General features: G+C 32.2%; 1 protein-coding gene across 4 annotated transcripts in view; it reads left to right on the top strand.

Annotated features, from left to right (window-relative positions):
• Window positions 1-16,725, top strand: part of KIF2A (kinesin family member 2A) — a 61,969-nt gene that overhangs the window by 43,101 nt on the left and 2,143 nt on the right. For 2 of the 4 annotated variants that reach the window (XM_081054592.1, XM_081054593.1), the window contains exons 8-20: window positions 670-724; window positions 1,096-1,258; window positions 3,286-3,376; window positions 3,510-3,573; window positions 4,138-4,229; window positions 4,576-4,718; window positions 5,016-5,220; window positions 5,973-6,083; window positions 7,102-7,169; window positions 10,210-10,323; window positions 11,216-11,366; window positions 13,541-13,642; window positions 15,648-15,783. In XM_081054592.1, coding sequence (XP_080910718.1) covers window positions 670-724; window positions 1,096-1,258; window positions 3,286-3,376; window positions 3,510-3,573; window positions 4,138-4,229; window positions 4,576-4,718; window positions 5,016-5,220; window positions 5,973-6,083; window positions 7,102-7,169; window positions 10,210-10,323; window positions 11,216-11,366; window positions 13,541-13,642; window positions 15,648-15,783 — 1,495 coding nt within the window. The remainder of the gene's footprint in view (window positions 1-669; window positions 725-1,095; window positions 1,259-3,285; window positions 3,377-3,509; window positions 3,574-4,137; window positions 4,230-4,575; window positions 4,719-5,015; window positions 5,221-5,972; window positions 6,084-7,101; window positions 7,170-10,209; window positions 10,324-11,215; window positions 11,367-13,540; window positions 13,643-15,647; window positions 15,784-16,725) is intronic. The other 2 variants (XM_081054595.1, XM_081054594.1) reach the window with 1 other exon arrangement.

The following is a 16,725-nucleotide window of genomic DNA, read 5'->3' as shown; positions in this document are numbered from 1 at the left end:
CTTTTGTGATATGAAAGCAGCGACAGACAATACATAAATGAAAGGACATGACTGTTCCAGGAAAACTTTATAAAAGCAGGTTGTAGGCTGGATTAGGCCTGTAGGCCATACCCTGCCGATCCCTGCTTTATTTTAATAATTATTATTGAAAGGCAAGTATTGGGAACATAAATTTTATGGACAATATTTATGTGTAGGAATTGGCATAGTACAAGATTGTTCCAATTATTTTGCTCAGTAATCTGGGAATCATGTTTCTTGTCTATAGTTAGTTATCTTTGCCTACAACTTTCCCTGTAATCAACCTGAAAAGACACCACTTGGTAGAAATACACCACTTGGTAGAAAGTTTTACTTTTTTTTTTTAATACAGCACATCTTGGAGTGAATAAGGCAACTTCTTAATGTGAACTTAATGCTTCTAAGAATAATAGTGCCCTCTACAAAGTTATTTCCTAATGATTTACCAAATAACAAAATAGGCAAGTTGCCATTATACTCAGAATTTTAGAAATAATTATCTCTGATAACTATTAAAATTTGTGCAAACTGATTTGTTTTTAAGCTTACTTTATGCCATGTATAACCTCTGAAGAAAATATTGCATAATTGGCTTTTCAGTGTTTTACATTCCCCTGATAATCACTGAAATAAAATATTTATTTGTAGATTGATGAACACAGGATATGTGTTTGTGTAAGAAAACGACCACTCAATAAAAAAGGTATGATGCTTACTGAATTGTAATAAGAGGTTGATTTTGTACTATTTGTAAGTTATTTTGTAATAGCAGAAATCAAATTGGTTTGGACAATTTAATGTAAATCATTTGTATTTAACTGTTAATGCAGATTTCAATGGTTAGCTAATACTGATTTGTTAACTGCTCTATGAATTATTGCCATTCGTGGTTGTTGCTTCATAGAAATCTTGGTTTTATTTTACTTTGTTGAAATATTCTGTCAAATGGCATATTTATGGGATATTTATATTTACAGAACTCATTTTATCTAAATTCTTACTAAAAATAACTTTTGTACATTAATTCAAATGCTGTGAGAATTACTGGGCATTGATTTTCATTTATTCTTTTAGAAACTCAAATGAAAGATCTTGATGTAATCACAATTCCTAGTAAAGATGTTGTGATGGTACATGAACCAAAACAAAAAGTAGATTTAACAAGGTACCTAGAAAACCAAACATTTCGTTTTGATTATGCCTTTGATGACTCAGCTCCTAATGAAATGGTTTACAGGTAGGTAAATTTGTTTTAAATTAGAATTTTTTAAACCGTGTGTTCATCACTAGCCTGAAACTTACATTGATCTTGGCATATCACTCCAGAGGTGTAATATGTGTTTTTATACTTAGTTTAAACAAAGAAGAATATGTAATAAACACTATAATGAATATAAACAGTGTTCTCTTTAATACTCCCAGTCAGTTTTCATTACTAATAACTTATACACATATCTCTATGTATATATGGATTCGAAATTTCTAGATGTTTTCTATACCTCTAGGAATAGGATGTGGTTAGAAGAGTACTTTCATTTTTTACTTTTTAATTTCTGTGCTAGTGAAAAAATTGAAATATTTATTATACATTAGTCATTTATTGGTCTAAATATTTAGCTTGTACCACCACTTAAGGAAAAAAAGTTCTGTAAATCTAATTGCGTTTGTCTAATTTTTATCATCTTTAAGCTTTAGAAGAGATTTAACATGAAATTCTTGTATGTTCACATTTAGCTTATAAGCAACTCAAATTTGCATGTATAATATATTGATATCCCCAATTTTTATGCCAAATTTAGATTTTCATGCATAGTTTGTAAACATTCACCTGTAATGTGACAGGTCAGTTTTAGTTGGATATAGAACTGTCTTGCCAATTATTTGAATCCTGTTTTGTTGCCATTTCATTTTATAAATATGACTACAAACAGAAAATTTGAGCTACAAAGAGTCCTGAGAATTGAAGATGTTATAAGTGAAATAGTGTTGAAACCAAATCCATTGGTCTTAAACGAGCAAACGGGTTTCAGTTGTAAACAAAGAGGATAAAATTAACATGTGAATGCCAGATAGAAATATTGTGAAGAAATTGTTTTATAGGGAATTATAATTATAAATTGTATATTTTTTACTTTTCTGAGAGCAGAGTTCTCTGTTCTTCCCCCCCACACACACACTCTACTCTGCTTCCACTCCTGCCTCATAAAATATGTTTGCCTTTTATAATCATTTCCAAGAAATCATTATAAAGGTACGTTTGTGTGTATATGATAGATTTAGCAAACATTCTGTGTTTCACCCTGTATTTATTCTTCTTAACTTTAACAATATTAATTCTATCCCCTTTTCTCTTATCCTTAACTTTTATGGATTGAAGAATTAGACCTTTTCTTGTCTGATCACTCTGCAGATTCATTTCTAGAATGTTTTCTGCTCCTTTTGTTCTGTCTTTCTCCAGTTGTACCTTTAAAAAAATATATCAGCAGAGCTGTATAAAGTGTTCCACGTATATTATTTTGAAACCTCTATAGAAAAATTTGTCTTCTATCATACTTTTTACTGCTCTGCTCAATGAAGTATTTCTTCTCCCTCCTACCTTTTAATATTAAGTCTAGTGATGGTTACACCAGTAGGTTTGAAAGATCATGCAAACCATAATAATGTTTTGGTGTCCTTTTCTTGAATCAAGACTATCAACTTGATTCAGAGTCTTATAAGCATAATTTATATTTATTTGTCCACATTCAGTGAAATCTTATCACTTAGCACTTTTCTACTTTCTTGGATGGTCTAAGATAACGTTTCTGTAGTTTTTTCCAAAACCCTTTAGCTTTTTTCTGTTGAGATCACCGCATTTGTTTCTGTTAAACTTTTGATCCTTTTTATTGTCATTTGTTTTTATTATGTATGCTTTACCTGTCTGGCTAATATTACCATCTTTTGCTGTTGTTTTTTAAATTTCCTATTCTCTTCTACATATGTCATAACTGAGTATACTATCAGAATTTTTACCCATTCTTATTGTGATCATTGTTTATTATGGAATTATTGCTTGAAATTATGCTTTAAAGAGCTTTAAGAAATTTTAGGATATGGTTATTTAAAATTTTTAACAAGTCATTGGGTTCAGTTGTGGCCTCACAGTTGAACTCATTGATTTGTTAAAAATTATAGCATAAGTTTTATTAATAGAACTTGATATTTTCTTCTTTGTTTCATTTAAATATTGACAGCATATTCTGACTGGTGCATATTAATTTTAAGGTTTACAGCTAGACCACTAGTGGAAACTATATTCGAAAGGGGAATGGCTACATGCTTTGCTTATGGACAGACTGGAAGTGGAAAAACGCATGTAAGTCATTTATCACAGTTACATCCTGATATAAAGCTAGTTTATTTTATTATAACTTAATTCTTAGACCTAAATTCTTAAGATTTATTCCTGAATGATATCTTTTATTCTTTATTTTCTTTTTAATGTATAGACTATGGGAGGTGACTTTTCCGGAAAGAACCAAGATTGTTCTAAAGGAATTTATGCATTAGCAGGTAACTGTCCTTTTTACATATTGTTTGTAATATTCTTCTTGAGTATTATTCAGGTAGCTTTGAAATAAGACTTGGAAATATTGTCCAGGATTTTAAGGGTAACAGTAATGCTATATATACTGTATATTATGCCAATTTCAAGTTCTCAGACTGAAAAGAACTATGCATTTGGGGTACAAATCTTGATTATGTTTGTGTAGTCATGATCTGTCACATTGCTGGAACTTAGTATTTGTTGTTGAATAATGATCTGTGAAAAGCTTCCATTTGGTATGGTTATGAGAGTAAACTTAGTACAACCACCTATAATTTTTATGGTATTTATAAGGATAGGTAATAGGATCCTTTTGTTAAATAATGGAGAGTAGCATCTAAGCCTTAGACGTAAAAAAACTTACTAGTATGTTTTGCAAATTAATGTTCACTTTAGTCTTCATTTTCATTATTGACATTATTGTAGGTAAAGATTAACTGAGTCTTCTAAAAATGTAAAATTTGAAATGCTTTTGAAAAATAGTATCTGTTGCATCTTAACAAATTTTGTCCATATGAAATTCTTGATAGCTCGAGATGTCTTTTTAATGCTGAAGAAGCCAAACTATAAAAAGTTGGAACTTCAAGTGTATGCAACCTTTTTTGAAATTTATAGTGGAAAGGTAAGTGGAAACTTTTTTAGTTTTATAAAATTGTGGTTAAACTATACATAACGTAATAGTATTTTAACTATTTGTAAGTATGCAAGTTCAGTGGTATTATGTACAGTCACATTGTTGTGAAAACATTGCCACCACAGAATTTTTATATGTATTTGGAATATTATGTTAGAATTTTGTTTTATAAGATTTTTAAAAATTTCCTTTGAAACTCTCCAGTATTGAACATTTTATTCTGAAAAATATTTTTATTCTTTGAAATAATTTTCAGACTTTGAATGATTCTATTTTATAGAACTGATTTTTTTTCTTTAAAGTGAATTTTCTGATTTGAATTTTTTTTTTTTAGGTGTTTGACTTGCTCAACAGGAAAACAAAACTAAGAGTGCTAGAAGATGGGAAACAGCAGGTTCAAGTAGTGGGATTACAGGAACGGGAGGTCAAATGTGTTGAAGATGTACTGAAACTCATTGACATAGGCAACAGTTGCAGGTAAATCTCATTTTAATTAAGAAAGGGAAACTTAATTTCATAATCAGTTTTAGCTACTTTGGCTATAATATAAAAACAAAACAAGAATGTCATTCAGTGCATTTTGGAAGTAAAAATCATTGTTCAGAAAAACTTTGAGTGACAGCTGTTATGAATGTGGTTATGTTTAAGTGTTAACTCAATGTCTCTTGAATTTAGATGATGAAAATTGGATATATTTGTTTTTAATGAAAATACTGTTGTTTGAACATATAAGTTGAAGTGTTTGTGTATTAAATGTCCTTGATCAAATTGTAGAACATCCGGTCAAACATCTGCAAATGCACATTCATCTCGGAGCCACGCAGTGTTTCAGATTATTCTTAGGCGAAAAGGAAAACTACATGGCAAATTTTCTCTCATTGATTTGGCTGGGAATGAAAGAGGAGCTGATACTTCCAGTGCAGACAGACAAACTAGGCTTGAAGGTGCTGAAATTAATAAAAGCCTTTTAGCACTCAAGGTAAATAAAATGTATTTCGTTGTGAAAGTTTTTTACTTTTGATTTTAATTATGTTTACTCATCCACAAAATGATAGTACTTGTTTTATCTAATAAGTAAGCGAGGTTATCACAATTTAGTTGTTTATATTTGCAGTTACAGATATATATAGTACCCAGAAATTTTCTTTATATACATTATTCTTTCTTTTTAGGGTGGATAAAGGATCTGTTAGTTGGTAGGCTAATTACAAGGCTAATGAAAGAGATTCCAGAAGGCCTTAGTCATATTTTCTTGGAAGATGGCAAGGAACCACAAAACTGAATGAAAACATAGTTTCTCCGAAAAATGTGGAATGGCTTTCAAAAAGTTAGGCCAGTATTAGGTCTCTTCCTTGACTAGAAAAGTCTTGGTTGAACTTCAAGAAAGCGTTCTCTATTTTTGTTTGTTTTGTTTGTTTGTTCTTTGTTTATGGTACCATTCTGAAAGTTTCTTTTTATCATTCTTACTGTCACTTCTAAACACTATTCCTAATCGCCAGAAGAATCTTTTGGAATAAATAGTTTGTTGGGTTCTTTTTTTTGTTTTTTAATTTCATTTTCTTGAATTAGGATTTATGGGAACATCTCTACTATGCTATAAACTTGTCAGTATTTTTAGAGCTGATCAGATCTTAAATACTAAAATTATAGTAAGAGATCTTTTAAATGTGTTCATTAAGATTGCTCTTTTTAAGAAGCCTAATCTCAGAAACTTGCTCTCTTAATTTTCAGGAGTGCATCAGAGCCTTAGGTAGAAATAAACCTCATACTCCTTTCCGAGCAAGTAAACTCACTCAGGTGTTAAGAGATTCATTCATAGGTGAAAACTCTCGTACCTGCATGGTAAGTTTATGTTTGTTTTTTTGTTTGTTCATGTGTTTTTTTTAATCCTAAATGAATAATTACATTATATCTATGGAAAAATTATATACATTAAAGACAATCATTTAAATCCTTCTATTGTGAGAGAGACAGTGATACATAAGAGGTCTTCCCTCCAAGTCTTATTATAGTGCAGTTATAATGCATCCTACTAGTTCCAACATCGGCGTCTTCTTGAGGTTGGTTTCCATTGATTGCTGTTTTTCTTCAGTATGGGTTACACTTTTGTGTTTTTTTTCAGATGTCTAGTAATTTTCGATTATATCATTTTATTCTGAATGAATGCCTTATAGACACTCTGGATTCTGTTATTTTCTTCTAAAGATTATTGACTTTTTTGTTAGTTAGCAGGAAATTAACTGAACTAACTCTACACTCTTGTCTCCCCTGCTGTGGGCAGCAACTGAAATTGAAATCTGTTTAGCATTTTTAAACTTAGGAGCCAGCCTTGTGCACACCTAGTTCAGAGGTCAGCCAGAGATTGCACAGTTTATATGCAGAATTTGAGCTGCTCTCTCTCTGGTAGTCTCTTCTGGTACAAACCTCACTTTCCAGCTGGTATGAGCATCACCTCCAAACCCTGTCTTTTAGTTCCTTAACAACTGAAATTCTAGGTTTCTAATGAAGTTTTAGTTTTCCTGTGTGACAGCAGCAAAGCTTGTCCTTAGGCAAGGCAGTTATTAAAGGGGTTGGGGGGTAGTTACTCAGTGCTATTCCCTTCTAGTTGCTGACCTCCATTTTCTGCCTGATTTTGATCATTTTCTGCTGCATTCAGAGAATTGTTTGTATTTTTACTGGAGTTTATAATTATTACCTGATTGTAGGGATAAGATAGTAGAATTATCTTGGAGTTCAGATGTCATTAATAATTTTTTAAATAACCATGTTAAATATATGGTTATATATGAGCTATATATATCAGTGTTACTGTCTTCATCATGTATAACATTTTATTTACCTTTGCGTTTTTCCCCCATAGATTGCTACAATCTCTCCAGGAATGGCATCCTGTGAAAATACTCTTAATACATTAAGATATGCAAATAGGTATGAGAAATAGTTAACCATTTTGAAATTTGAGGGGAGTGGAGCAGTATATGGTTTAATTTAATATCTCATAGGGTAAATTTTTAAAAATTCGTGTATTGAGATGATAACTTAGAATCATTTTGTCAAGTTTTCAAAATAGTATGTTGTGTAATTTGGGAAGATTTATATTTTTAGTAGAATTGGTCTTTCTATCCTAGAACATGATTACATTCTTTCATTTAACCAAGTAACATTTCATAATATTTTACTGCATGTAAATCATGCATATTCTTACTGTTAAATTAAGACTCTAAAGTATCAGGGGGCCAGTCTGTATTTCTTAAATTGTTTTGCTATATGCTGAAAATTATTTCTGATAATATTAAAGGTTATATATGAGGAATCTAGCGTTTCAATAGTGATAGTACAGTTCCTTCTGGTATTCTGTATGGGTTACATTTTATTATGTCAGTAGGGTTACAAACTTAGTAGGCAACTGGTTATTTACAGATGAAAGGACAAAAGGATTATAGACTATTAAAGCAATTTATTTCTTATAGTCATGAAGTACCCTTGGAATTCTGGATTGTTATGGGCATGTTTATATTTGTTCCACAGATTGCTCCCATTGTTTTGAATGACTACATAGTTTTAAATTTCTGTTATCACATACTACATTTGTAATTTTAACCTAGAGATAATTTTCCACTTTGTATTCCGTTTCTGGTGTGGAGATTCTCTTAAATTTGTTGAATACAAATATTTGTCCCATTTCTTTGTTTTAATCATTATGAACATTTTATTTTTAATCTTTTTTAAAAATGTGAAATACATATACATATAGAAAAGTACCCAAAACATAAGTAAATAATGTAATGAATGCTTACAAAGTGAAAAACTCTGTCATCAGATTGGGAAATAGGATGTTTCCAGCAACCCCGAAAGGTCCCCGTGTGTTGCTTCCTGACCAGAAATCCTGAATAATATGCCCAAATCCATTCTCAATTCCAAGGTAGCCATTGTTCTGAATTCTTTGGGAAAAGTTTACTTTTCTTTCTTTTTAAAAATAGTTTTACTACCTATGTAATTTATCCCTAAACAACATAGGTAGCTATATTTGAACTTTACATAAATGAGATCATACCCTTTGTTCTTTTTTATCTTGCCTTTGCTTCAACTGAAGAGATTTCATAGTAAAAACTATTGGAAAAGTATAAACCTATTGTCCTTTTGTAAAAAGAACATGATTATTAAAATATAACTTTTTAAAAATATAATAGAACTTTATTTCTAAATTTAATCCCTTTTAAACTTTGAATTATGAGCTCCTAGTTGCAAACCTTCATCTTACTTTGAATTGATCCTTGTAATGAACATTTTTGGTATTGTGAAGTTTTTATCATTAATATAAAATGCTTCTTATTTCAAATTGTTCGTGGGAGAGATGAGGAACAGCTTAGTGTAGTAGAATATTGCCACAATACAGAATTCAAACAAATAAAAACCCTCTCCATGTCTTCAGATTTCTGGCTGCAAAGGAATCCTCCTAATGTGAAAATGCAGTGTCTGGCCATTCATCTAGTTTGTTTAGATCTGAGGAAAATGTTTTAATTTGTTGTCATGTAATGTAATTCATTTGCAGCATAACTATCTGGGACCAAGTTCTGCCTTTCATTTCCAAATATCTAGGAATCAAGGTTTTCAACCTCCCTTGATAACTCATTTGAGGAATGTATTTCCTGAATATAATACAGTTTAGGTTGGGCAAGAGGGCATTGAATAGAGGAAATATGTTAGGGGTAGCAGGGTATCTGAATTAGGAGAGTCTTTAAAAAATAAGAAATGAGGTTGGGAGTAAAAAGAGTTAAATAGTATTAGAAATTTAGATTTGTCAGCATGTGTGGTAAATAAGCTTTCCAGTGTGACTATAAAGGATAAAGAGCAGATGAATCCAGTACTGAATCTTTGACATTGACATTACCAATAGGTCAAAGAAAGATTGTAGGTAGAAGAAATATATTCGTTTGATCTACATTAAATTATTAGTTTAATCTATATTACTGTTTTTGTCCTATAAAAACAGTAATTTCATTTAGTTCAACCTAAGTAAAGAGAGAAGCAGAATATGGTTAAGTATATGAAGTGTTTAACATAAAATTTGTAGTAAAAGCTAGGTTTGAACTTTGGTTATGCTACATTGTTATTGAATGAATGACCTTAGGTAAGATACTTTATTGCTTTGAGCCAATTTCTCGTCTGTAAAATGGCAATAATAATATCACAATATTGTCTTAAGGATTACATAATATAATGCCTAAAAATTATAATCAGTAATCATACCTGATATATAGGAAATAATAAATATTGCCTTCTGTTGTGAAATTGGATTGGCCCAAAAAGGACATAGGGAACCACAAAGATTAGAACAGGAAAGCTATAATTTGGTTAAATATAACCACTAGAGACATTAGCAAAAGCAATTTAAATTCCATTGGTAAAGGTTTCTCAACCAACCTTCTTCATCTGAATCACCAAACTCGAAATTATGAGTGACTATTTTCTCAATTTGTATCAAAGATGCTTCATAGCTAATACCATTCTAGATATGTAAGAAAAGTTTGTTACGAACAATGGATGCAGTTAGGACTTAATTATCTCGTGTCCTCTTTGAAAAGACTGCAAGAATGTCAAAGACTCAATGCTTAATAAACAAAATATTCATGGTACTCATTACACAAGGAAATTAGATGGAGTGGTCATGTAATAAAAGGCATTTCAAATTTAGATGATGATCTAGTTTAACTTCTAGAAAGGATCATGAGAACAGGGGAAAATATACCAGAAAGGAAGGACTATGTATGTGGTAGAAAATAAGTCAGAGGGGTTTTCAAATCTTTAAATGGATTATTTTAAAAATACTCCAGATACATTAAGTCACAACAATATTGATATCCTCTTCTAAACAAATTAAACTGAGTATTAAATGAAAAGTTGAAATATGCATTGCTGTCTTTACAAGAGCGTTTTCTTTTAATTTGTTGCTGTTTTGGTGCTGCAGAGTAAAGGAGTTTGGAATTAGTCCATCAGACATTCCCTTCTCACAGGGTAGTGGCAGTCGCCCTGATCTCTCTCCTTCTTATGAGTATGACGACTTTTCTCCTTCGATTACCAGGTCTAGTTCATTCTATACATAAGATGTTTATTTTAATAGTTTCTTTTGAATTGTGCTATGTATAAATATTTCATTTATATTTCCTTTGTTTTGAGCCATTTTATTTTTCATTTTCATTTGATTTGGCAGGTGGTGGTTTGCTGCATGACCTTCATTTTTTTGTACTTTATTAATTTATTAGCTTTAAAATGTTGATTTAGAATTCAGGCTTATTTCCCCCCATTTTTAAGGATGATGTCATCTTTGCATATTTAATTGGAAGATAAACTGTCTCATTCAAAATGAAGTTTACCCTTGTATTTATGCTCTTGTAAATTTCCTTATCTGCAAGGAAATAACAAGGATCCTCTTGATTAGAAAATGTATGCTCTCCCAAATGTGTAAATTTAAGTACAATAGGTAAACATTTTATAAATGATGGACTAATTTATATTGTATAATCTTTATACATTAGAATAAGATTATTTCTCATGTAGATACTTTCATTGAGCATTATAACTACCAAAAATCTGCAAAGTGTATTAAATTCTGATTTTTGGCAATGATTTATTTACTGATCTAAGTGCCATTTGTAGCATTTTTCTGTTCATATAATTTAATCTCAGCAGCAGTCTCATTTCCTTTGAAGTACTGAATCTACATACTTTGCTAATTCTAATTTATTATGCACAATAATTATATTTGAAATAGTCGTAAAGTTACTAAATATTCCTAAAGTTAAACAGCTAAACAACCCTTTAGTGTTTCCAGAGTTCAGGTTAATTTGATCTGGAAAGCTGACATCATCAATCTTAATATGTTAATTGAATTACCTTTATATTGAATAGGTTGGTTTTTCTTGGTCTTCTACGTAAGTCTTTGTTAATCTTAGATACCTCTTATGTGTTTCTAGGGTGAAAGAACTGACTGTGGATCCAACCGCTGCTGGTGATATTCGCCCAATAATGCACCATCCACCAAATCAGATCGATGACCTAGAGGCCCAGTGGGGTGTGGGAAGTTCCCCTCAGAGAGATGATCTAAAACTTCTTTGTGAACAAAATGTGAGTGACTTAATAGAGTTGTAATTATGTAATCTTAGATTACATAAACTAAGATTACTGTTCTGAATAAACAGAACTAAGATTCTGTTCTGAATAAACAGAGCTTGTTTATTCAATCTAAATCGGGTCAGCCAACTACAGGTATACCTCATTTTATTGTGCTTTGCTTTGTTGCACTTCACAGATGTTGGCATTTTATTACAAATTGAAGGCAAGACCTTCCACCAGCAAAACGATTAGGATTCGTTTTATTGAAGTGGTCTGGATCTGAACCTGAAATATCTGTGAGGTGTGCCTGTACAGGCGATGAGCCAGCCATGTGTTTACAAGTAAAAGTTTTATTGAAACATGGCTATGCTCATTTATTTATGGTTGTCTGGCTGCTTTCTTACAACAACAGAAGTGACAAAAAGATACGGTTCACAAGCTCAAAATATGTACTATTTGGCCCTTTAAGAAAGTGTGCTGACCCCTCATCTAAATTTTCTCCCCCTCCCAGGTTTTAGACTGATATTAAAATGTGGAGATTTTTAATGTAACATAGGGAAAAAACAAGTTTAAGAATTACACATATATCATATATAAAGCTGTAAAACAAAATTAACTATGTACACTTGCATCTATATTAAAAGAATGCATGAACTATATCAAAAATCAAACATGGAAAAATGCTAACATTTGTTCAGCCTGGTTGCTTTCTATGTTTAAAATGTTTAGTGACATTTCATAATTTAAAATTTTGATTCTCCTGTTATTCAAAATATAAAGCTATGTGCCCATTGTATAAGGATGAACATGTATAAAGAAATTATGTAATAATACGCATTTTCACATAATTTAATATATTGAGGGATTCCTTACTGTATGTCAGTTGTAAAAGTTATTTATATAGTTTAACTTCATTTTTTAAATATACAATCTATATAGTTTTCTATCATTTCCCATGAAAAATAGTATATACTGGCATTTTCTCAGTGATAAAAGGGAACATTAATTAGTTGCTTACTACATGACAGATTTGCTACGCCTTTTTTTTTTTTTAATTTATTGGGGTGACAATTGTTAGTGAAATTACATAGATTTCAGGTGTACAATTCTGTATTATATCATCTATAAATCCCATTGTGTGTTCACCACCCAGAGTCAGTTCTCCTTCTATCACCATATATTTGAACTACGCCTTTTTCTTATAATCTGATGTAATCCTTACAACTCAAGGTGGTAGATACTGTAATTATCCCTACTTTTTAGCTGACTTTCTAAAAGATTAAGTAACTTGACCGAGATCATGCAAGTAGTAAGTGCTGCAGCAAGGCAGCATTGAAACTTGGGTCTTTATTATTCCAGAGCTGTATCTTATATGTCAACTAAATTTATAGCTAGCTGCAATAAAATATTCTTTGGAAACACTATAACTTAAATTAATGTTTTTATACTTTGTAGCAGGTATTAAAGTCCAAAGTATTCTAGAGTAACAAGTGGCACGTTACTTTTTATTACCATGTTCCAAATTACTCTCCATTAATGAAGCAGAGCTTAGTACAGCAATTCTCAACCAGGAGTGAGTTGGCCCCCCAGGGGAAAATGTCTGAGACAATTTTGGTTATCACAGCTGGGGTGCCAACCTCATCTGGTGGGTAGAGGCCAGGGAAGCCACTGAACATCATACAGTACATGGACAGCCTTCCTCCTTCTCCAGAAGTCTGTAGTGCTGAAGAAACCTTTGAAGTCAGAGTTCTAAACTTTGGACTATAGAACATAAAGAACTGAAAATAAGATCCTGGCCTTCCTCCGTCCCCGTCCCCAGAAGTTTTAAAGGAGACTACAGTTGCTGATAAAATCCTTGAAGCAAAGCCTGCATTGCACCTAGATGTGGACCTGCCAAAGATCATGGAAACCCAGAACAAGATAGGCACTCCCTCCAGCAGATCTTTCCTGTTTTATTCACTCTTAAGTTTGGGTTGTCTTTTTGAGTGTTACATTAAATATTTTTGATCCATCAAAAGAAATTGTGGTTTTGCTTTTCATGTTATATTTTAGTAGTCTTTACCATTCAAGCTTCCTTGGTTTCTACATACGTTTTCATAAATGACATACAAAGAAAAACTACATTTTTATAACATTTAAAATACAAACTCTTTCTGTCATAATTTTTAAACTGTTTTTATTTTAAGGAAGAAGAGGTTTCTCCACAACTGTTTACTTTCCATGAAGCTGTGTCACAAATGGTAGAAATGGAAGAACAGGTTGTGGAAGATCACAGAGCAGTGTTCCAGGTAAAGTTAAGACGGGACCTTTCATCACAGTGTTTTAGAGAAATTAACTAACAACGTCCATAATCCTTAGAATATGACGCAAATCTGTAAAAGTGCTTGTTTGTGTGCATGCATCTGTGTGTTTGGAGGGCATATGACATGGCAAATTTTGACTACAATGAGTAGTGGCTACAAACCTTTCTTTAAAGACTTACTTCATTTCCTACCATTCTTCCACTTTGCTTTTTTCGGTTGTCCATTTTTAGAGGACAGAATGAATGTCTGCCCTCCACTACCCCTTTCTTCATGTCCTCCTTCATGTTAGGACAGCAGTAAGAAAAACTCTTCTAAAGGGTGTCAGGGCAGTTGAGAAAGTGTCAGTCTTTGTAGAACAGGAAAAATGGAGAAAAGGAAAAGGGAGAAGGAGAGTTATGCTCTGACTACTGTCGGTGGAGATGAGTGAGGGTATAGCAGTAAGTCCATAGGTACAGTATTCATCCTGTTGTGTGTTCAACCTACTAGAAGCTATTCCTGTGTGATCCTCCTTTCCCTCCTCCCTCCCCTTTAAATAAAATATCCCGGAGGGTGATACTTACGAGGAGGTGAACATTTGGACGTCGTTATGGAGACTGTACAGTCGGCCTGCCTCCCCCTCTCCACCCTGCGTTCTTATAGTACTAGAAACACCTTCTGAGAAAACAGAGAACAATAATTCAGTCTCTCTATTGACCTGTATTCCTTCTCTGATGTTGAAGAAATCTTTATCTGTAAACAATTATTGTGTCTAGGCTCTAGACCATTCAAGCACCTGCATGAAGGGCTCAGCAATATAAGAAACTTGTTCTTTTATTATTTCAAAATAGGATATACATTCATTAAACTGTTACAGTTTTAGTCAAACCTTTATTTGAAGAATCTCTTTAGAGGCCCAGGTGCTTAGATTAAATAAAGACATTTGTAATGTAACAAAATTGTTGTCTGTGCCCTTTGGGAACAAGGGCCTTGCATCATTACCCAGTCTGCCATTTATAATGCATTCTAAAAGTTCTTTATTTGTTTATTGGAAGAACTGGGTGTTCTGACTTTGAATCTAGTATTCTTTTTACACTTCCATTTATTGTTTCTCCTACTGTGATCTACCATTTCTCAGGGTTTTGTTTTAAAAGATTAAGTATATAGCTGAAGGAAAAGAAAAAACACTGGGGTGTGTTTTAATCAATATATGAAGTTTTCTAATACATATCTGTATCTGAGTCAACCAGTTCTGCCTGCTGATACGTAGCCTGGTTATAATTAGCCATTAAATTGCTTTGATGTTTGGAAAATTGACATTGTATGTACCCTAAAAAGCTAGAAAGTATCCAGTTTTTATATCCCAAACTAATTCACAATGATCTGACCTTGTTAATAATTCATATGATTCTGACATTTGCTGGAAATTGAAACTCATAAATTTTGCATATCTAAAATAAGTTAATAATGAGGGGTTTCCTGGAAGCATTTATGAATGGTCAGTAGCTACTGTTTAGTGATTCATTTGACTCTTTTTAGATTGGTCCCTTATAATCACAGTAATTTTGAGGAACTAGTGTTTAGAATTCAGGGATACATCTTAGCCAAATCACTGTGAGGCCCCAAATGGATAAGTTAATTCCAGATGATTTACAAATTCTAGGGTATCATAGTTATCAGATCAGTAGCTTTATTAAACCCATTCTTTCCCAGAGATAGTTATCAAGGTTTTGAGACTTACTCTGCTTATTGATATTTATGTGTTTGAGTCATTTCCCTCCCCCAAAGGTAGAATAAAAGTAGCATAATGAAGTCATCTTCGTTGCTTGTCATATTTGTGTTTGTGCTTGAATTTAAGGAAATACTTCTTAATTTTACTCTAAAGATGTTTTATGATTAATATTTTAGAGAATACTACCTTGAGTATGGTTGATATTTAATGTACATAAAATTTATAAATTGGTTTTTATCTTACAAGGAGGCTTATTGGATTATTTCATTTTTGTCCGTTTAGGAATCTATTCGATGGTTAGAAGATGAAAAGGCTCTCCTAGAGATGACTGAAGAAGTGGACTATGATGTCGATTCCTATGCTACGCAACTTGAAGCTATTCTTGAACAAAAAATAGACATTTTAACTGAACTGCGGGGTAATTCTTTTTACATTTTAGTGTTTGAAATCTGCTTAATATTTGTATGTAATTAGTGGGAGGATTTCATATTGCAAGAGAACATCTGCTTATGGGCACCATTTCACATCTTTTTAGAGGTATATAGACAAACCGTTCTGTTATTGCTAAAAAAGAAACATGGAGTATCATTTTAAGTGCTTTCTAGTTTTCTTTTAGTCTTTTGAAAAGATATGATTATAGAGAAAATGTATTTTAACAATTTTGTGAATTTTCTACACCCATTCATATTTTTAGTTTGGTAGGCTGATGCTTTTCAGAATTATTTTCCTTGGATTATATCTATTCAAGGCCATCTTTTTAATAGCAGCCTGTCTGCATCTCCTTTCTGTGCATCTTATGTCATGTTTCCCCTTTGAACATTTGTTTTAAAAAATCAAGGGGAGCTCAGTCTTTTGGGAAGAATTCCGCTGAGCCCGCTGGCGTAATAAAGCTGTGTTCTCCCTGGGGGAAAGAAAAAATCAAGGGGAAGGTTTCAAGACAACTACCCTTTCTCTTTTGCTTGTGGAGAGAAGTATGTGGCTTACCCATGTCATGTCTTGTCGTTTTTAATTCGCTTACCTGTTCAGCTTCAAATATGCATGAATTGTATGTGCTAATTTCTTAGGCATTGGTATATTGGCTGTCCCAATTTATATGCAAGTGGGCGCCTGTGTGTGTACATGCAATGTACCATGAAATCAGATTGAAATTGCTAGTTTTTAGCACCAAACAACCTGCTTAATTTTTTAAATTAGGTCCTTTGTGAAGTTGATTATTTTAAATCAATGTCCTAGAGAGTCAGCAGTGACTGTTTACCAATTTCAGAATTGTTTGTGCAGATGTAGGGGGTTCTAAAATTTATTGTTTTCCATATGCTTCGTAGTCAAGCCTTGATTTAGTGTTTTGATCATTTTTCTAGTC

This window comes from Rhinolophus hipposideros (genome assembly GCF_964194185.1).
Source record: "Rhinolophus hipposideros genome assembly, chromosome: 7".
Lineage (NCBI taxonomy): Eukaryota > Metazoa > Chordata > Mammalia > Chiroptera > Rhinolophidae > Rhinolophus > Rhinolophus hipposideros.
The sequence above is the reverse complement of the archived record's forward strand: the minus strand, read 5'-3'. Positions and strand labels throughout refer to the sequence as shown.